Source organism: Cajanus cajan, chromosome 7 (genome assembly GCF_000230855.2).
Source record: "Cajanus cajan strain Asha chromosome 7, NIPB_CcT2T_4, whole genome shotgun sequence".
NCBI lineage: Eukaryota > Viridiplantae > Streptophyta > Magnoliopsida > Fabales > Fabaceae > Cajanus > Cajanus cajan.
The window spans coordinates 34,348,640-34,370,075 of NC_138523.1; the positions used below are offsets into that span (position 1 = coordinate 34,348,640).

The window sequence follows — 21,436 nt, forward strand, 5'->3', positions numbered from 1 at the left end:
CAAATGTATATTCCAGAGAAGACACTTGCCTTTTATTTTAAAATTTTTCACAAGTCCAATGTATAGAAACCGAGACTACTAGATTGACAAATTTCAAGTGAAAATGGATGAACTAGTGCACTAGTTTTTAGGTTTTTGATTGAATTCTTTTGTTCTCTTTTTTTTTTTAACTATTTTGAAACATAATGCTCTGTATTTTCTCTGTTTTCCAGCCACTAAACTTTTTAAATTTGAATCCAAAAGAAATAGTGCACTAGAAGTAGGATGATTCACTTAAAATTTCAAGTAACACAAAGTTGTTTCAAGAATTTTACAGAAAGTGATTTGGAAACTTAAGTACACAATGGAAACCTAACACTAAGAAATTTGCTATAACTAATAGAAAATTATGAACTCAATTAGGTAAAACAAAAAAGCACATATAGGTAGGCACAATGATTATAAGCAAACCGAGACCAAATAGTAGACAAACAACACAAAAGAAAAACTAGGTTAAACAAGCTATTCAAGGAATTTTCAACATATAAGAACTACACATAACTTGCTAAGACAAAACAAGGATTCAAAAACAAAAATCTAATGCAATGGATGAAGTCCAATCACGGACACATGCTTAGAGAATGAGAGACTCAAACAAAGAAAAAACGCAGAAGCAAATAGGTCCTAAACATATTGATTGTGGAAAGAAATTCAAAATACAATCAATCACTGGATCTATGGATAGAAAATTTTTTCAAAAACTTATAGATCAGAAATGAAACTCAAACAAGACACACAAGAACACAAAGACAACAAGACAAACGGACCAAAAAAATTAATAACACTTATCTCCAAGAAGAACCTTGCTCTGATACCAAATTGATGGCAAAGGAAGGAGAAGTGATAGATGTTCCTTTCCTTAGCTTCACCTATGCACGGATCCTCTTCAAGGAGACTTGAACCGAACGGATTGTTATTGTTTGAGGGAAGAACACATAGAAAGAGAACCTAGGCTATCGATGGAAGCATCCAAGCTTAAGGATCAAATGAAAGCTCACTTCAAAAGGTAGGAACTAAGATGAATTTTCCTAAGGTTGAAGATGAAGCTCTCGGTGACTCTTGAGGGAAATTTGGCAAAGAAATGCTCTCAAATTTCAGAAGTTCAAAAGTGAGTACAATAGGTGAGGAGGGAGCTTTTATATTTTCGGAATTTAGGTTACACTTGGTGCCACATGTGAGGCCTCCACATTAGCACCAAGATTTGAATTCAAATTTTGAATTTGAATTCAAATCTTGTCACACATGTGTATGACCGGTCCCATGAGTGCTAGGTGTATTTAGATTTGATTTAGAGTGCATTTAGGGTTGAATTTGAGTCACACATGTTCATCCAAGGTGACGCCATCCATGTGACTCAAAATGCAACTTAAATGCATACTAAATTAAACCTAGTTTTGCCTAATTCACTTAAACTAAAAGTACTCCTTAAATCCTAATCTAATGACCTAAATACAATGGTCCATGAAATACAATGAATAGGAAAAATTACAAGAAAGAGAATAAGCCCAATATTGGGTGTCAAAAGCCCAAAGGCCCATGAAGCCCAATTATAAGCCCAAAGTGTACAAACCCTAATCTATGGTCAAATACAAGACCAAAACAAAGTAAATCCCTATTCTATGAAATTACAATATAAACATGGTGTCAATCTAGTAAAGCCCAAGTGAGAAGCACCCTAGGCCCACCAAGCCTATTAGGCCCACTAAGCTCTGAAGCAATCAAGTCTTCAAGTAATCTCCTGGCCATAGCTCTAGTGGTTGGACCCTTGGTCCATGCTCTTCCATCACCTTTGCAGGATTGGTGTGGTGGCGAGGAAGCTTTTGAAGCTCTTGAAAGCTTCTTCGCATTGGTCTGTCCACTCGAAGTTCTTCGGCTTTCACAACAGGGTCAAGATGGGTCCCGCCTTTTCTGCCAACCTGGGTATAAAGCGTGAGAGAGCGACTAACCTGCCCGCCAACCTTTGAACGTCCTTGACAGTTTAGGGACATGTGTATGATGGCCTCGCACTTCTCTAGGTTGGCCTCAATTCTCCTGTTGGTGATCATGAAGCCGAGAAATTTACCTCCTTGAACTCCAAAGACGCACTTCTCAAGATTTAGACGCATATTGTGCCTCTGTATTTGGTTGAATACTTCAGCCAGGTCAGCGACGTGAGTGTCGGTTAACACAGTTTTCACGACCATGTCATCTATATATACTTCCATGTTCCTCCCAATTTTTCGGTGAAAAACCTTGTCCATCAGTCTCTGGTAAGTGGCTCCTGCATTCTTGAGGCCGAAGGGCATCACACGGTAGCAAAAGTTGGCTTGGTCGGTGATGAAAGCTGTGTTTTCTTCGTCCGGTGGGTACATCAAGATCTGGTTGTATCCCGAGTATGCGTCCAGGAAACTAAGGAGGGCATGGTCAGAGGCTCCGTCAACCAACCTGTCAATGCTCGGTAAGGGGTACGTGTCGTTAGGGCAAGCTTTGTTTAGGTCGGTGTAGTCGACGCACATACGCCATTTCGCCGAGCTCTTTTTGATGAGTACTACATTGGCCAGCCACGTGGTACACCTGATTTCTTAGATGAAACCTACTTTCATCAGCTTTTGCGTCTCAGTTATGATGTCTTCTCGTCTTTCCCCTCCGACTTTTTGTTTTCTTTGAGCCACTAGTTTGGCTTCTTTGTGGATTTCCAACCTGTGACAGATGAGATTAGGGTCTATACCTGGCATGTCGGCACTTGACCACGTAAAGATATCAGCGTTCCTAGAAATCTTGGCTGTGAGTTGCTGTCGTAGCTCTAGGCTTAGTTGTTGACTTATTTTTATGCACTGGCCGGGGTGTCTACCGATTTGGAGGTCGACTAAGTCGTCAATTGGGCTTGGTCGACTATCATGGGATTCTAATCTTGGATCAAGGTCGGTGATCTCGGCCTGAGCTATGTGAGCCACAGTGGGGGATTCACTGCGGCGTTGTTCCTCTACTAGGGGTGACACTTTCAAGCTTTTCGCGTAGCATTGCCGAGCTGTTCTCTGATTTGCTTTGATAGAGATTATTTGTCCGTTACCCCCTGGGAACTTCATCGTCAAATGCGAGGTGGATACCACAGCTCCGAGTTGGTTCAACGTCGGTTTGTCAATGATGATGTTGTATGATGTGTTGGCATCGATGAAGAGGTACCTGACCATTGTTCTCTGAGTTGGGAGGTGCCCCGAAGGTTGTCAGCAACTCTATGTACCCACGAGTGTGGACTCGTTCTCTTGCAAAACTGACTAGGGGTTCTGTATGGGGTTGAATAAGAGAATGGAGGATATCTAACCTTAGGAATGTTGGCCAATATAAGATGTCTTCCGAGCTTCCTTGGTCGATTAGTGTCATGTTGACCTCCCAGTTGGCTACTTCAACCGCAATGACCATGGGATCGTCTTTGTTTGGACAGATGCCGACATAATCATCATGTGTGAAAGTGATAGGTGGTGTGTTGTGTTGCAAATTTGAGGTGTTAGTGTGGATGCTGTTGATGCTCTGTAGGTGTCGCTTGCACGCCGAGCTACTTGGGCCTCCTTCGACGAATCCACCTGCAACTGTGTTGATAACTCCTCGTAAAAGAGGGTTTCTATTACATGGCATACCTCAGCCTGTACTGTCCCACCGATGTTCTGCTGGGACCTGTAAGGTTGGTCCGCTCGGGAGCTAGAGTCTCGACCTCGTCCTCGCCCTCTACCATGTCCTTGGTAACTACCCCTGTGTGGTTGTGACCTTTGGACATACTGTCTGAGGTGCCCTCCTTGGACAAGTTCCTCTATGCGGTCTCTAAGTGTTCGGCATTCCTCGGTGGTATGACCGTAGTTTCTATGGCAGCGGCAATGTTTGGACTTGTCAGCACTATTGGGGTTGTGCCCAGGTGGCGGCAAGGTGATCAGATCGGTATTGTTGTCTTCTTCCAGTATGTGGACACGAGGTGCGTTTAGGAGAGTGTAGAAGTCGTGCTTCCCGGTTTTATTTTTTCGTGCTTTCTTGAATTGGTTGTCATTGGAGATTCTCAATTTTTGTGACCTTGGTCTTGCTTCCCTGTGATTTTTTGCGGATTTGGTTGCGAAATTCAGTATGTTCCTCCATCTGGATGTATCCAGCGGCCCGAGCGTGCAACTCGTCCATGTCAGGGGGAAGTCATCGGCAGAGGCTGTCAACGAAAGGGCCTGGTTTCAGTGCCATGAGCATGGCGTGTAGGGCGACTTTTATATTCATGTTATGGATCTGAATGGAGACGTTGGCAGATCGTTCCATGAATTTCCGCAACGGCTCGTCATTGCCCTGCCTGAGGTTGGCTAAGGCAGCGAATGTGACATGGTGAGTTTATCTTGTTGCGTATTGCACCGTGAAACGTCTTACCAGAGTGTCAAAATTGTTGATCGACCCTACTGGAAATTGGGTGTACTAGGCGAGTGTTGAGCCTTTCAACGAGGTTGGGAAGACCCTACACAAGATAGCATCATCATTAGTGTATAAGTTCAATTGCGTGACATAGAGATTGATATGCTCATCTGGGTCGGTGGTGTCGTCATATCGGTCGATGTTTAGTGGCTTCCACCCAAAAGGGAGGTGTGTTTCCATGATGTCGTCGACAAAGGGGTGACGACGGACGCTCGTTCAATGTGTGGGAGCTTAGGTCGGTGCATTACTAACCTCGTGTTCCGATCTTTGCGTTTGCGCGCGACCGATGTGTTGTTGAACGATGAGATGTTGTCTTGTGCGTTGTCAACGGCCCAACTGGTGCTCCTCCTCGTGGTGGTTGCTTGGTCGAGGAGGTTGGTTTGGAGGTTGCTGATGGAGTTGGGCACGAATGCACTCATTTTCTGCCCACAGCGCCACCAAATCAGCATCATGTCGGGTACGCATGTTCTCCAGGTTGGCGGTATGTTGTTACCGCAATTGGTCGACCTGCTCGATCAGTCGTCGCAATGTTGCTTCTCTGTCCATTCTTAATGCGTTCTATCCTGCCTCATCTGTTGTTCTTCTGTTATGGCTTCAGGTTAAAACCATAAGACTGGCCGATAAAAGAATTCTTGATCGGCCCCACAGTGGGCGCTAGATGTTCTTACCCAAGATCGGTCGTGAGGACGATCTGCTGGCAAGATCGGTGAGCCTCCTCTACTTGGTACGTCGGCTGCTCTGAGATGGGGTGGGTACCTGCAAAAGTGACTCCAATGCTAAAGTTAGTCCTTGATAGTGTAGATGTCTCGTATTTATAGTAGGCATACCTTGGTGATTTTAGGGTTTTCCTCCGTTTGGGGGAGAGTAAGTTTGAAGTCGGCCCAACATTGACCACAAGCCTTGTCGACTATGGGCCTGCGTGCGTGGTGCAATTAGGGCTGACGTGGAGCTCAGTATTTTGGTACATGCAGTACAATTTCTATTTATCATAATTATTTATAAATTAAATTTAATATTTTTTAAAATATATTTGATGAATTTTTCTAATTCTTTAAACTTCTTTTAATCTAATTTAATGTTTATTTATTATATTTCATTGTAAATTAAATTTTAAAATTAATTACCAATAATTAAAAATAATTTTATACTATAATATAAATTATTTATTTAAATTCAAAATATATTTTATACATTTAAAAATATTTATTTATATAAATTTTAAATACAATTTATATATTCAAATATAATATTTATTTATATAATTTATTATAATAAATATTTTACTTGTATAATAGACAGATTAAAATATTAGCTTATAACTCATATCAAAAAACCATTCTTTCAATTTGACATTTGATATATTTTTTAAAAAATAATTATTAAAAATTACAATAACAATAACATAATCTAAAATTATATGATATTACTTCAACATCGATTAAAATGCTTTAGATAGTTTTATAATTTTAAAAAGTAAAATATTCATTTGCATATGTTTAAAAAAGCAAAATGATACTTTTATTTAATAATTTTAAGAAATAAATTAATGAATATCCATAATTTTGAAACTAATCTGGCATTTGACATTACATACAGCATGGGAAGTCTTCGTTCCCGCAACAAGGCAATAAATAAAATAAAATAAAATAAATATCAGGAATAAAAATAGGAACGTGTGTGTGGTATCCATGTGAAGTTCTCAACCAGAAAAAAAACACCCACCAAAACTTGAAGTAACAAAAACAGAAATTCAAGAAATAAATAAATAAATAACATCCTCAAACTGAAAGCAAGTGCGCGGTGAGTTCAATGAATGATCAAAACCGGTTTTGAATTTTGATCCATCACCGTATTCTCAATGGCGGAAACCTCTGCACTGTGCTTCTCCACCTTCGGATTCTCTTTTGCTTCACCCTTTTCTCCTTCCAAAACCTTCCCTTTCAATTTCAACAACCCTTTCCCTTTCCCTCCTTCGCCTTCCACCCCTCACACGCGCCTCCTCCATTTTTCCCCCAAAGCCACCTCCTTCGGCAACCTCTCCGGCGACGATTCCTTCTCCTTTTTCCCTTGGTCCGATTCCGGCTCCGGTACGCTCTTCCTTTTTCCCTTATTTTCAATTTCAAATTTTGGGGTTGCATACTTTTATATTTTTCCACTTTAAGCACGTTGCCAATTGGAATTGGTGATTATCTCAAATAGTTCATGGTTAAAGTAAAAGCCTGTACCCTTTTAATTTTAATCTTTAAATTTGAGATTTTTGTGACTGTGGGTGGATTCGATACTTTATATCCCGTCTAACTTGATCAATAGTAGAGGTGGTTTTATCCCCTTGTCAGCATTTTAAGGAAAATAGTTTAGAATTGAGATGATCGATGCAAGATTCATAAATTGTTTAGGCCAATTTGAACAAATGGTTAGACATCTTACGCTCATACATTTTGGGGTTGATCTAATTAAATATCAGGAACCAGATTAGTATCTGGTCCAGTATACTGAGGTTATCCATGGGGACGAAAGAAAATTGGTTAACCCTTCGTGCTATCACTTATACATATATTCTGAGTTATTTTCCTATATGTTTGTGACTTTTCAGATATTCAATGGGTTCCTGAGGAGAGAATTACGTTATTCACTGCAGATGGACTCGTTCAGATTGGAGGCTCCATGGTTCCTCGCCTTGTCAGCTCGTCGGATGTATGGTTTTGTCATGCAGTTTATCATATTGCTTTTCAGTTTTCAAGTTAACAATTGAAAAATAGAGGGAACCTTAAATGTGCTGGTGATACTTTCTCAGTTGGTTATGTTTGGTCCGAGTGTGTTTTTGGGTCCAAAATCTTATTCAGCGAAGGTACAACAATGATATTTGTTATTAAGTGATAACTTCAACACAGCTTTTTGGAGTTTTCCAAACAAAGCACATGGCCTTCTCACCTAAAACTTTGTTGAAAATTTAATTCCATTAGAAGGGGGGAGAACTACATTACTGAAGAGGCTTTGCTACTATGTCAAGAAATCAACTACTTAAAAACTTCAACTAATATAGGTGAAAGTCCAACATGTTTCTTATCATGATCAAAAAGTTTTGATTAGGTGCTTGCTATTTCTGATATGTTGATTATTGTAAAAGATTTAGTCTCTTTGCCCTTTTACTCCTAATGTTCAAAAGTATATTAGTCCTTCATGTTGAATACTTGCTATCGTAGAATCAGCTTTTAATCCCAAGACAGGGAAGATACAATATGCACTTCTTGAACCTTTGTGATTTTCGATGTATGCTTTGTCTTGTTTATAATTCATTTCGATGTTAGGTGTTATTTTAGATTGGCTAATCGCATTGTCATGCTTCACAGAAGAAGCAAGGGAAATCAAAAACCACCCAAAAATTTCAACGGTTTCAGGAGAGTGATTACATGGATCCCAATCAAGGCCTTTGTCTCGGGGCACTCTTTGATATTGCAGCTACTAATGTAAGTACCCAATCTTTTGACTAAACCTCCTCTGTGAGTTATCCTTTTTGTCATCTCAATATCTCATAAGTATGAATTACCTCTAGGGACTTGATATGGGCAGAAGACTTTGTATTTTTGGTTTCTGCCGTTCCATTGAGATGCTTAGTGATGTGGTTGAAGACACCGTTTTAGAGCACGGTGGGGAGGTAGGCCACACTTTTTCTTTCAATAAAGCTGCTGTCCTCTGGTTCTTGTTATTTGTTGAAAAAAGTTCAATCAAAATTTCAAACTATTGTTAAAATTTCATGAGATGTTCTGCTTGTTAAACTGCCTTGCCCACAGGAAAATCTCTAGAGATTAGTTCTACACAAAAAATAAGGGTAAAAAACATTCACCTTTCCTTACCATTCAATTTATCTCTGTGGAGGTGTTTGGAATAGCTTTTATGAAACTTATTTGAGCCTATGAAAATAGCTTATGACTCCAATGAGCTATTTTTATGGCCAAATTTATAAGTCCTTGTGTGATAAGAACTTAAATAAGAGCTTAATTAAGTTTTGTACTAAAATACACCCTAGATCTTTTCTTATCAACTTTCAGTTTGTAGTATCTTGTTGAAATGAAAGAATAAGTTATGCAATTATAGAAGAAGTTTGAATTGGAAAACAATCATTAACTGGATTTAGACAGAGGGCTTTTCATGTGAGTTTTGGACCTAATTCATTCTTACAAAATTGATTTGTTAGGTGAGAATTGTTTCATATTTATAGGCACTAATTTAGTCTTATTACTAGTCAATGTAGGATCTCCAACAGGTTTGTTGATGAGAATTGTATTGTGCCTATTTTACCTTAGTTCTCTCAACTTAATAAAAAATTAATGTGCATCTGGAATTTTTATGGGTAGTTTCATGTCTGGAAAATCCTGGAAGTTAATTGGGTTGGTAGGTACCGCCTATTGAGACTATGAGACCCTCATGTTTGGTGAAATGCATAGACATGGAAGCATTTACATGGCAACTATCCGTTGATCACAATATCCAGATTTTTAAAATTTTTCTATTGTGTGTCAACGGATATTCTGAGCATTAGAACCAATCTTATATGGCAGGTTATTGCCGCAGAGAAGGCCAGCAAAGGTGATTTACATGAAAAGCTAACCATGACTGTTGCAGTGCCATTATTATGGGGGGTTCCTCCAGTTTCCGAGACTCTTCACCTAGCTGTCAAAAGTGGTGGAGGGATTGTAGAGAAGGTCTATTGGCAATGGGACTTTCTGTAAATACATGTTGTAGTTCTTCTAACCATTCTTTCTGCACTCTGTACATAAAATTGTATCTCTGTATATGTACACTAAAATGTTGTCATTGTACCTCTACTTGTACAAAAAATTATATCCATGATAGTATCCAATTATCCGTTCTTTGAGCCACAATGAGTTAGTGAACAGCTAATTCTGGCATTCTCAACCTTGAAATTTGATGCTAAAAAATGATTTGAATATATCTACGGATAAATGAAAAAGTCTAATGGGTTTGAAGGGTAGAAGAAAACCTGGGCAATTAACGACCAATTCAAATGAAGTAGAAATTATAGAACTTTACGCATAAGCTGATCGAAAGGAGTGAAGTGCTTTTAAGTCATCTTTTAATAATGTGATCAATAAAGTGCAAGACAGTCATAGATAACTAACTTTGTTTCTTAAGCCTAGTGAAAGAAGTGCAATAGATAACCGAGTTTGTTTCTTACATGGCTTGGAGAAGCCTTTGTCCTTAGCTCACACACAAAAGCATCTCTTAATAATGTGAGATTTTCTTTTTCTTTCCTTTGTTGTTGTTGTTGTTGTTCACCCAATAATCTGATATGGAGTTAGTTATATTCAGTTAGGTGATATGTTAGTTGAGGATATAAAAGGGAATAAGACCCATATCTAAAAATTAGACATTCATTCTTTTGTAAACAAAATTCTTCTCTCTGCAAACTCTGATCAATAAAATTTCTTTGGAATCTCTTCTTGTTCAAGATTCCCTAGCTTTCATCTAGTTCTTCGATTTACTTAAAATTCCTAGAACTATTTCTTCTCTTATCAATTGGTATCAGCCTCTCCCTTCCTTTATCAATCTTTATACATGGCGGAAAACACTAGAAATCAGGCAGCATTGAAGGAGATAGAGGATTGTATAGCAGCAGGATTAGAAACGCGTTTGATTGAACTTACGGGGAACATTAAAAAGGCACTGGATGAATCTTTAAAGAACAACATTCAAGAAATGCTCAGAATTTCAAACGAAGGTAATGATAGTCATAATTCTCATTCTGGGAGTGCGAATCAGAATAAGGGGTCTAATCCACAATATTCTTGCGGAATGAGACTGGCCAGAATGGATTTTTCGAAATTTTGCGGCGATAACGTGCATCAATGGATCTATCAAGCTAAGAATTATTTTTCTATTGATAATACTCCCAATGATGTTAAAGTCAAGATAGCTATAATTCACCTTGAAGGAAAAGCCTTGCAATGGCATACGACATTCGTTAGATTTGCAGGTAATTTTCCTATTCATAATTGGGCAGTGTACACTAACTTGTTGATTGACACGTTCGGTGAAGTATGTGATGATCCAATGGCTGAATTAATGAAATTGAGACAAACAACTAGTGTTGAGAAATACCATGAAGATTTTGATGCTATTATTGCTCAATTACAACTTTCTGAAGAGCACACGTTAAGTTAATTTTTTGGAGGATTAAAGCAAGACATTCAAATGTTAGTGAGGATGTTTCAACCAGATTCTGTGAGAAGGGCATTTACTCTGGCAAAAATGTATGAAGCTGCTAGTTCTCAATCCTCTATAGCAACTACCCTCGTGAAACAGAATAGAAATCTTTCTAATCAAAAGTCATTAGGAGAAAAACCGGTAGCTCTAACCACTTTAGGGGTAGACAACGCCAAGACAGCACCCAAGATTACCAAGAACCTTACCCCAGCGTATATGGATGAAAGGAGAGCTAAAGGTCTCTGTTACTTTTGCGATGAACCCTTTACTCAATCCCATAGTTTGACTCACAAGAAATTACAGATACATGTTTTAGAAATTAATGATTGTGATGACGGAGTAACAAGACTTGATAGTGATATACAAACTGAAGAAGTAGATATGAAGGAGCCTCAAATTCTCGTGAATGCCTTAACGGGAGTTGCCAATTTTAGAACCATGCGAATTACTGGTTATCATAAAAAGAAACCTCTCCATGTGCTGATAGATAGTGGAAGTACACACAATTTCTTGGATATTAATATAGCCAAGAAGTTGGGTTGTAAGATTGATGGAATCATGCCTAGGAAGGCAAGAGGTGACATATTGAAGGAGCCAAGAGGAGTTGGTTAGACATGAAGGTGTGGGCCAGTCAAGGCCCATTGGGCCCGATGGGCCTGGGAAGGCCCAAGTTGAACTTTTCATGGGCCATATTTTGTTATAGCTATTTTCATATGTTTTGTATACATCATGTTAGTATAGGTATCATATATTTTGGTCTTGTATTTTGGACCACATAGAGTAGCATTTTAGGTTTTAGGCTTGTTGGGCCTAGTTTTGGACTTCATGGGCCTTTGGGCTTTTGGTACCCAATATTGGGCTCATTTTCATTCTTGTAATTTTTCCTTTCCATTGTATTTGTTTGACCATTGTATTTAGGTCATTAGATTAGGAATATACAAGAATTACTTAAATAGGCAAAATAGGTTAAACTAGGTTTAATTTGGAAGTCATTTAAGTTACATTTGAGTCACATGTTTAGCACCATGGGTGGCTGAACATGTGCCACTCAAATTAACCCTAAATAACTCTCAAATCAAACCTAAATGCATCTAGACACCTAAATTTTCGGACTAGCACATGGGAGCCAAAATTTGAATTCAAATTTCAAGTTTGAATTCAAATTTTGGGCGCCACATGTAGCCTTGGATTTAGGCGCCCAAAGTTGCACACTTGGAACCCTACTTAAGTGATTCTTCCACTCTTTGTATTCACTTTTGAGAATAATGAAATTTGAGAGCTTATTCAGCCAAATTTCGTTCAAGAGTCACCATGAGAGAAAGCTTCACCTTAGGAACCCTTCTAGGATTTCCTCCTCTTTGAAGTGAGCTTTCCCTTGCACCTTAAGCTTGGATGCTTCCATCCAAGGCTTAAGCCTTATTCCAACCGAGAATCATCCTTCTTCAAGTGTTTTTAGCTGCGGATTCAAGTCTCCTTTGAAGAGATCCAAGCCTAGGCAAATCCAAGGAGAAGAACATCCTTCACTTCTCCTAGTATTTCCATCATTTTTGGTATCAAGAGCAAGGTCTTCAAGGAGATAAGTTCTTGAGTTTTTGGTCCGATTATTTTTGTGTTCTTTGTGTTCTAAGTGTCTTGTTTGAGTTTCTTTTCGGATCTACATGCTTTTTATCATATTTTGTTCCATAGATCCATTGGTTGATTGTTCTTGAATTTCTTCCTCAATCAACTTGTTTAGGACCTATTAGCTTGTGCTTGTTTTTGATTTTAATTTTGAGTCTCTCCATTCCTAATATGTGTCCGTGATTGGACTGCATACATTGCATTTAGATTTTGGTTTTTAATCCATGTTTTGTCTTAGTATGTTTGTGTAGTCTTTATATGTCTTAAAATTCCTTGAATAGCATGTTGACCTAAATTTTCTTTGTGTCTAGTTCATCAATTTGTTGCTCTCGGATTGCTTATTGTTCTTGCCTCCTATATGTGCTTTTTCTTTTACCTTATTGTGTTCATAACTTGCTATTAGTTCTAGTAAGTTTCTTTAGAGTTAGGTTTCCATTGTGTCTTAAGTTTTCAAATCACATTTCCATTGAAAAATCTTATAAAAAATTTTGTGACTCAAACTTTCAAGTGCTTAATCTTACTTCTAGTGCACTATCTTTTGGATTCAAATTTTAAAAAGTAAATAGGCTGAAAACAGAGACAAAAACAGAGCCTAAATCAAAAGAAAAGTACAAAGATTCAAAGAAGAAAAGTGTACAAAAGAATCCAAGACAAAACCTAAAAACTAGTGCACTAGTTTCCTTGTTTTCACTTGAATTTTTGTCTAACTTGTAGTCACGGTTTCTATAGCTTGGAATCTTAGAAAAATTTGAAACAAAAGGCAAATATACTCTCTGGACTCTTAACTTGAATATAGAAAAAGAAATAATTAAAAAAAAAATTAGAGAAAGCATTTTAAAGTGAAAAAGCCGAGAGGTGTACATTGGTGAAAAATCACTTGATTCCTTGTTATTGTTTTGACTACTACTTGTGCTATACTTATCCAATTGCTTTCAATTTTTTTTTGTTTTGTTCATCTACTCTAGTACCTATCTAGGAACATTCCTAACTGAGTGCTAGCTTTATTTGGAGTCTTATTTTCCAGTTTTACTTGTTGAACCTCTTTGAGTCTTGTCATATATACATATTACTCTTAACTTTTGGTATAAGCTTTCCAAATTGTGCTTTATTGCTTGTCTAGTTTTCTTTCAATAATTTCCCTGTGCTGGAAGTGGCCTCAAATCCTTGCTCAAGGATCAAGCATTGCTCAACAAAGAGTAGGAAAAGTTTGGACACTAAGACCTAAAAATTTGACCTAAATTAGTGACCAAAATTTCTCCTAAACTTCCTTCACTTGAGTGACCAATCCCTTCACCTTGTGAGGCAGCCACATTAACCTCTTTGTTGTGTTTCTTTTGCAGGTCCAGGAGCATTATTTTGAAGGATTAGTGGCGGATTAAACACTTGATTAAGTGTTGGAAAATTTGGACAACAATTCGTCACTAATTGGTTGCCAAAGCCGCCACTTTATTGTTTTCCTAGGCTAGTTTACATTTTTGCCAAATCTTTTGTATTTTAAACCAATTTGTAAAGCTTGGAGGGAGTATTAAGAAGCTGGTCAGGTATATCTAACCCTTGATAGCCTTCTCACGTGTAGTACTAGTGGAAGTGGCTTGGAAATTTCATATGTTTCAAGTTTCCACTTAGGGTTATCCGACTAGCTACTTGTTTTTGCTTCCTTTAAAGTTTCTTGTCTATAATTGTGTTTACTTAGTTGCTTAATTTCGTCTAGACTTGTGTAGATTTACTTGCTCACGTTTAGTTTAGTCTCAAAAAAACAAACAAATTGTGAAAAAGCATTCAAAATTTTTGTGAAAAGTTTTGTGGAATTGGAGATACCACAAAGGAGTTTAGTGATTTCCACTTGAAAAGGCTTGGTTATTAAGTGGCTCTTTGTAGCTCACCTCCCTTGATAGTGCAACTTGTACACTTAGACTTCCAAGTGTTATTTTCATTCCTAGAAAATACCAAAAACATTTTATAACTTTTTGCATAGCATATACAAAAAAATTCTTTTGTTTAATCATGAGAAAATATTTCTCAAGTGGTAGTGAATTAAGCTCTCCAAAAGGTTTTTCACATTCTACTCAAAGGCTTAAATCACTAACACCTTGGACAAAGCAAGAAGCTTTAAAAAAAGAAAAAGAAAAACTTGAAAAAAAAGCACAAATTGCAATTTTAGAGGAAGAAATTCACATTATTAAACAAAAGAGAGAAAAACTTTTAGCAAAAGAAAAATTGAGAAAAACAAGAGAAAAAGAAAGAAAAAAGGCATTGCTCTTAGGGAAGAGTAAGGAGGAAAATAATTCCTCTAAAGGACTTGTGAGTGAAGAGAGTTGTTCTACCACTAAAATTCATTTACAAAATACTCTCTTCATAAATAAAGACCTTAACTCTTACCCTAATCTTACCACTAGTCATGAAGTAGAGATTCAAGAACAAATCATTCTAAAGAAAAATGAATCTCAACTTGAAGATGTAGTGAAGAAGGAGTGGACTACATTTAGTTCCACTTCTTGTGCTACTTCCTTGGAGGTGCCCAAGGAAGATAGCCTTCCTCTCTTTAGGAATCCTTCTACCATAGTTGTTCTAATAAAGCACCCAAATTTTGGAATATATTGTTTGATAGATACATCTTGTCATATTTCATATTCTATTTTTGATCTTATGGGAAGTTCATCTTTATTTGAACTTAATTTGCACCCTTCCCTACAAGACAAAAATAGTTTATATGAGTTTTCAAGATTTTCCAAGACATTTTATCTACCAAACAATATGATTCAAAATTGTTTAGGACGTTTTCTAGTATTCTTTTCTTTATATTTTAGGAAAAGCCTAGGCTACCATTTAGGGTATTTTAGGCAAGATATTGTAGTGTTTAAAAATCATTCTTTTCATTGTCTTAGTCATAGTGTTATTACATTCTTAGGTTTTACTTCTAGGTTATGCTTAGGAGAGGAGCCTATTTCTACTTTTAGGGAGTCTAATGTTGATAGTTTATTTTTTCTTAGGCTAGATATAAGGACTCCTCTTAGGATCCATAATCCATTTTCTCATCATAAACATGTCACCTCTTATACATGGTTTGTTGTGTATGTAGGTGATGTTTCTTATTCCATGCATCCTCGTGATTTGAGGACAAATCCTTTTCAAGAGGGAGGGGATGATGGAATCATGCCTAGGAAGGCAAGAGGTGACATATTGAAGGAGCCAAGAGGAGTTGGTTAGACATGAAGGTGTGGGCCAGTCAAGGCCCATTGGGCCCGATGGGCCTGGGAAGGCCCAAGTTGAACTTTTCATGGGCCATATTTTGTTATAGCTATTTTCATATGTTTTGTATACATCATGTTAGTATAGGTATCATATATTTTGGTCTTGTATTTTGGACCACATAGAGTAGCATTTTAGGTTTTAGGCTTGTTGGGCCTAGTTTTGGGCTTCATGGGCCTTTGGGCTTTTGGTACCCAATATTGGGCTCATTTTCATTCTTGTAATTTTTCCTTTCCATTGTATTTGTTTGACCATTGTATTTAGGTCATTAGATTAGGAATATACAAGAATTACTTAAATAGGCAAAATAGGTTAAACTAGGTTTAATTTGGAAGTCATTTAAGTTACATTTGAGTCACATGTTTAGCACCATGGGTGGCTGAACATGTGCCACTCAAATTAACCCTAAATAACTCTCAAATCAAACCTAAATGCATCTAGGCACCTAAATTTTCGGACTAGCACATGGGAGCCAAAATTTGAATTCAAATTTCAAGTTTGAATTCAAATTTTGGGCGCCACATGTAGCCTTGGATTTAGGCGCCCAAAGTTGCACACTTGGAACCCTACTTAAGTGATTCTTCCACTCTTTGTATTCACTTTTGAGAATAATGAAATTTGAGAGCTTATTCAACCAAATTTCGTTCAAGAGTCACCATGAGAGAAAGCTTCACCTTAGGAACCCTTCTAGGATTTCCTCCTCTTTGAAGTGAGCTTTCCCTTGCACCTTAAGCTTGGATGCTTCCATCCAAGGCTTAAGCCTTATTCCAACCGAGAATCATCCTTCTTCAAGTGTTCTTAGCTGCGGATTCAAGTCTCCTTTGAAGAGATCCAAGCCTAGGCAAATCCAAGGAGAAGAACATCCTTCACTTCTCCTAGTATTTCCATCAAAGATTGTGGAGTTGGATCCTTTGAATGTGGTTGTTGCAGATGGTACTAAATTGCATATTTCCTTTGTAGTAAAGGATTTTTCATGGACAATCCAGCAAACTACTTTCACTTCTGACATGATGCTTATACCTTTAGGTTGCTGTGATTTGGTGCTTGGCATAGAGTGGTTGGTTACATTGGGTAACATTACTTGGAATTTTGACAAATTGACAATGGAGTTTGTGGTACAAGGAAGAAGACATGTCCTTTGAGGTGCATCCTCCAATGGATTTCATACCATAAAAAGGCAGCAGGTACATAGAACTCTGAAGGAAGGAGTACACCTTACAATGATCCGACTATGTGAAGAAGATACTTCCTTGCTTCAATCTATGACTACACATGCTACTCAACCAGCTATTCCACAAATCATTTTGCAGCTTTTGGATGAATTTGAGGACATTTTTCAGGAGCCCACACAACTTCCTCCTTTTAGGCCTAATCATGATCACAAAATTCCATTAATACAGGGAGCTAATTCGGTGAATAAATGACCCTACAGGTATGCAAGGCAGCAAAAGGACATAATAGAGGGTTTGATTCAGTAATATTTGAAGAATGGAGTTATACAGCACAACACTAGCCCTTATGCAAGTTCGATAGTGCTAGTTGGAATGAAAGACAGCTCTTGGAGATTGTGCGTGGATTATAGAGACCTGAATCAAGCTACAATCAAGAACAAATTTCCTATTCCTTTGGTGGATGACTTATTGGATGAGTTGCATGGCTCTACAGTGTTTTCAAAAATAGATTTGAGAGCTGGTTATAATCAAGTCAGAATGGCAAATTGTGATGTGGGTAAGACAACATTTAGGACACATGGAGGACACTACGAGTATTTGGTCATGCCATTTGGGCTTACAAACGCTCCCGCCACTTTCCAAAGCCTTATGAATGACATTTTCAAACAAATTTTGAGGAAGTTTCTATTGGTCTTTTTTTATGATATACTCATCTATAGTAAGTCTTTAGATGATCATGTGACACATTTACAACAAGTATTGTTAACAATGTGAAATAATTCGTTATTTGCTAAAAGGTCCAAATGCTACTTTGTTGTTGGAAAGGTAGAATACTTGGGTCATTTCATAAGTGGTGAGGGTGTTTCCACTGATCCTACTAAGATAGAAGCTATGGTTAATTGGCCATTTCCTCAATCAATAAAACAACTTAGAGGCTTCCTTGGGTTAGCTGGATATTACAGGAGGTTTGTTCACAGGTATGGAGTTGTTGCTAAACCTATCACAGATATGCTGAAAAAGGATAATTTTGCTTGGACACATGAGGCCAAATTAGCCTTCCAGCATCTCAAGCAATTGTTGTCTTCTACCCCTGTGTTAACATTACCCGATTTTAGTAAAAAGTTTGTAATTGAAGTGGATGTTTCAGGCTCTGGCATTGGAGCAGTATTGATGCAAGATAACCATCCTATTGCCTATATAAGTAGACCCCTCAATAAACAACAACAAGCCCTCTCCACATATGAAAAAGAGCTCATTGCGGTGGTGTTTGCAGTCCAAAAATGGAGACATTACTTGTTAAATAGACACTTGATTATTAGAACAGATCATCACAGCCTGAAATACATATCGGACCAAAGGTTATCCACTGTTTTTCAGCAAAAATGGTTAGTCAAACTCATGGAATTTGATTTTTCTATTGAGTACAAACAAGGGAAAGAGAATGTAGTAGCCGATGCACTCTTCAGATTGGATTTAACGAAATGTCATGCTTTAGTTACTTGTCAATTACAATCTGATTTATGGGCCAGAACCTAGCAACTATGGTCCTCAGATCTTGCCTTACAAAAATTAATTTCTGAGATTGTGAATGATTCGTCATCGCATAAGTATCACACTTGGGTCAACAATGAATTGCGAAGGAAGGGGAGATTGGTTATAGGGAGTGATCAGACCTTGAGAAAAGATATCCTCTAGTGGTTACACGCTTTTGCAGTTGGAGGACATTCGGGCAGGCAGGCTACTTTACAAAGACTCAAAATTGTAGTGTATTGGAAAGGGATGCACAAGGATGTTCAGTTGTTTGTTCAACAATGTGTCACTTGGCAGTAATGTAAGTATGATACTGCAGCTTCACCTAGCCTGTTACAACCTCTCCCAATTCCTGGTCATGTATGGCATCACATCACAATGGAATTTATTAAGGGATTACCAATTTATTATGGCAAAAAGGTTATTTTTGTGGTTGTAGATAGATTGAGTAAAGCTACTCATTTCATGGCTTTATCTCATCCATATACAGCTACTGAAGTAGCCCAATCCTTCATGGATAATGTCTTCAAATTACACGGGTTTACAGATTCTATCACTAGTGATAGAGATCGGTCTTCACTAGCCAATTTTGGAAAGAATTCATGAGTCTATAAGGGGTTCAGATTCAGTTGTCTACATCCTATCACCCTCAAACTGATGGACAGTCTGAGGTTGTCAATAGATGCCATGAAACATACTTAAGGTGCATGTGTTCTGATTATCCTCAACAGTGGTACAAATGGCTTCCCTTGGCTGAATGATGGTACAACACTACCTTCCATACTTCTATACAGGCCACTCTTTATGAGATTGTTTATGGACAACCTCCTCCAGCTTATTTGCCTTATCTACTAGGGGAATCCAAGTTGGGTTTGATAGACAGAATTTTGGTGAAAAGAGAAGAAATGCTAAAGGTTCTTGTTGAGATTTCCGTTGAAATTACTTTTTGTTATCATTGTAAATCATTTTAATTCTATCAACGGACTCAAACACGGCAAGTATACTATCCGTTCAAGTAGTAAATTATATCTTATCCACAGGGACTAGTAGGTAAAATAAGCATTTATTGACTATTCGTGACTAAAGAATGATTCCATTTTCATAGATTGTCATGCAATTCAAATAAAGGTTATGACCTATGGAATGTTAAAACTATAAAATTGATTGTGTGTGTGGAAGGAATAGAAATGGTATTGTAGTTTTGTAAGATTGTGGGGTCAGATATCACTGAACTACATACTGATGAATCTTTAATCTCTTGTTACATCCATTGCTTAGTCAACCCATAAGTTTACTCAAACCTAATCCCTTAGAGCAAGAGCCTAGGTGCGGATAGTGAATATCAATTCCTTGAGTATCCAATACCTACACCCGCATTACGGGTTAGGGTTTAAGACTACTAATGGGTCAAGCTTCATTCCTAGATACATTTCCCACTAGGCATTTATTTCAGAGCTAGTTTCAATGGTTATTTTCCAATACCCAATGGACTCTATATCAAGCAAAGGAGGATCAATCCAAAGCAAGCATTAAGAATAGAAACATAACACAACAATGGATGAAACAACATATATATATATATCATAAAAAACGTAGAGATTACATAAGAGTATCGTTGGTTACATCTAACCCCACAAAATAATGGGTAGAACCGCTCAAAATAATGAGGATAAAACAAAAATAGAGATGGAAGAACCGAAGGAAAGACCCACACACGAATGGTCTCAAGCATCAGGAATCCCTTCCTCGGCTCCTAGAAGTCGCCCAATGTGTGAATGAGGGAAAAATCCTCGAAGTCTTGCTCAAATACGAGCTGGGTGAGTCAAGTTAGGGTTACCACGCCCGGCGCATTATGCTTTGCGCCTGGCGCAAGGCCTTCTAGAGAGTTTGGCTACTCTTTGTCTCAAGACACGCCCGGCGCAATTACTTTTAAGCTGGGCACGATGTCTTCTAGAGAGTTTGAGTTGCTCTCTATCTCGAGCACGCCCGACGCATCTTCTTGCGCCCAACGCAATTATGAATTATAGAGAGTGTGGCTCTCTATTTTGCTCAAGCCTAGCACGGGTAGTCTTGCGCCCGGCACAAGTACTCTTCTCCTGCTCCTTAGCTCCTTTAATTTCCAATCCAATGGGTCTTTAACTTTCAACTCTTCACTCAATACCTGCACAAAAAATGAGGTATATCAAGGTATTGTTAGATGAGATTGGGTTAGCTATATCTATACAAAAATTGAATAAAAAAGAGAACAATTATCTTGCAAGATTGCATGGGATGAGTGGAATTGTTCAATAAGTCCTATCTAAAAAGAAGTATAATTGAGACTTAACAGTTCTCAAGTTTCATTTAAGAAGAGCTCAAGATAGAATGAAACAAACAGCAGACAAACATAGGACTGATAGACAGTTTGTAATTGAAGACTTAGTCTATGTAAAGTTACACTTTTATAGACAAGTTTCTGTTGCTCATAGAAATTGTGCTAAATTGAATCCCAAGTTCTTTGGTCCTTTCAAGGTGTTAGACCGTATTGGAGCTGTTGCATACAAGCTGGATCTTCCAACTTCGTCTAGAATACACCCTGTTTTTCATGTCTCGCAGCTTCAAAGACATATTGGCGATCTTGTTTCAAGCCCTGCACTTCCTCTGAATGCTGTTGATGCCATTTCTGACAAAGAACATAAAGCAATTTTGGATCGAGCTACTGTTAAAAGAGGAAACCAAGCTGTAACTAAAGTCTTGGTTAAGTGGAAGCACCACCTCCTTGAAGATGCTACTGGGAGTTTTACTATGATATGAAAAAGAAGTTTCCTTCTTTTCATCCTTGCAAGGATTTTTTCAAGAGGGGAGGATTGATATGGAGTTAGTTATATTCAGTTAGGTAATATGTTAGTTGAGGATATAAAAGGGAATAAGACCCATATATAAAAATTAGACATTCATTCTTTTGTAAACAGAATTCTTCTCTTTGCAAACTCTAATCAATAAAATTTCTTCGGAATCTCTTCTTGTTCAAGATTCCCTAGCTTTCATCTGGTTCTTCAATTTACTTAAAATTCCTAGAACTATTTCTTCTCTTATCATAATCAACTAATCGCTTTGTTTTAGCACCTTTGTTGGTCTTTTATTAGAGTATTTTTTTCTTGACGAAGTATAAATGTATAATAGAATATTTGCATGTAGGAAAGCGA

General features: G+C 37.7%; 2 protein-coding genes across 3 annotated transcripts; both read left to right on the forward strand.

Annotated features, from left to right (window-relative positions):
• The first annotated feature begins 6,172 nt into the window (after positions 1–6,172).
• LOC109792115 (D-tagatose-1,6-bisphosphate aldolase subunit) lies at positions 6,173–13,851 on the forward strand. 2 transcript variants are annotated; one of them, XM_083059536.1, is made up of 5 exons: positions 6,173–6,542; positions 7,049–7,149; positions 7,806–7,922; positions 8,009–8,110; positions 13,641–13,851. In XM_083059536.1, the coding sequence occupies exons 1-5, from the start codon at positions 6,314–6,316 to the stop codon at positions 13,677–13,679; spliced, it is 588 nt and encodes a 195-aa protein (XP_082915662.1). In that variant the 5' UTR covers positions 6,173–6,313; the 3' UTR covers positions 13,680–13,851. The 2 variants fall into 2 exon arrangements, with proteins under 2 accessions (XP_082915662.1, XP_020207081.1); XM_020351492.3 differs by lacking the exon at positions 13,641–13,851 and adding an exon at positions 9,015–9,338 and having other exon boundaries at positions 6,177–6,542.
• Positions 13,852–20,615: 6,764 nt separating this feature from the next.
• LOC145949969 (uncharacterized) lies at positions 20,616–21,044 on the forward strand. Its single transcript, XM_083060875.1, has one exon. It carries the CDS (start codon positions 20,616–20,618, stop codon positions 21,042–21,044), a length of 429 nt encoding a protein of 142 aa, XP_082917001.1.
• The last annotated feature ends 392 nt before the right edge of the window (positions 21,045–21,436 follow it).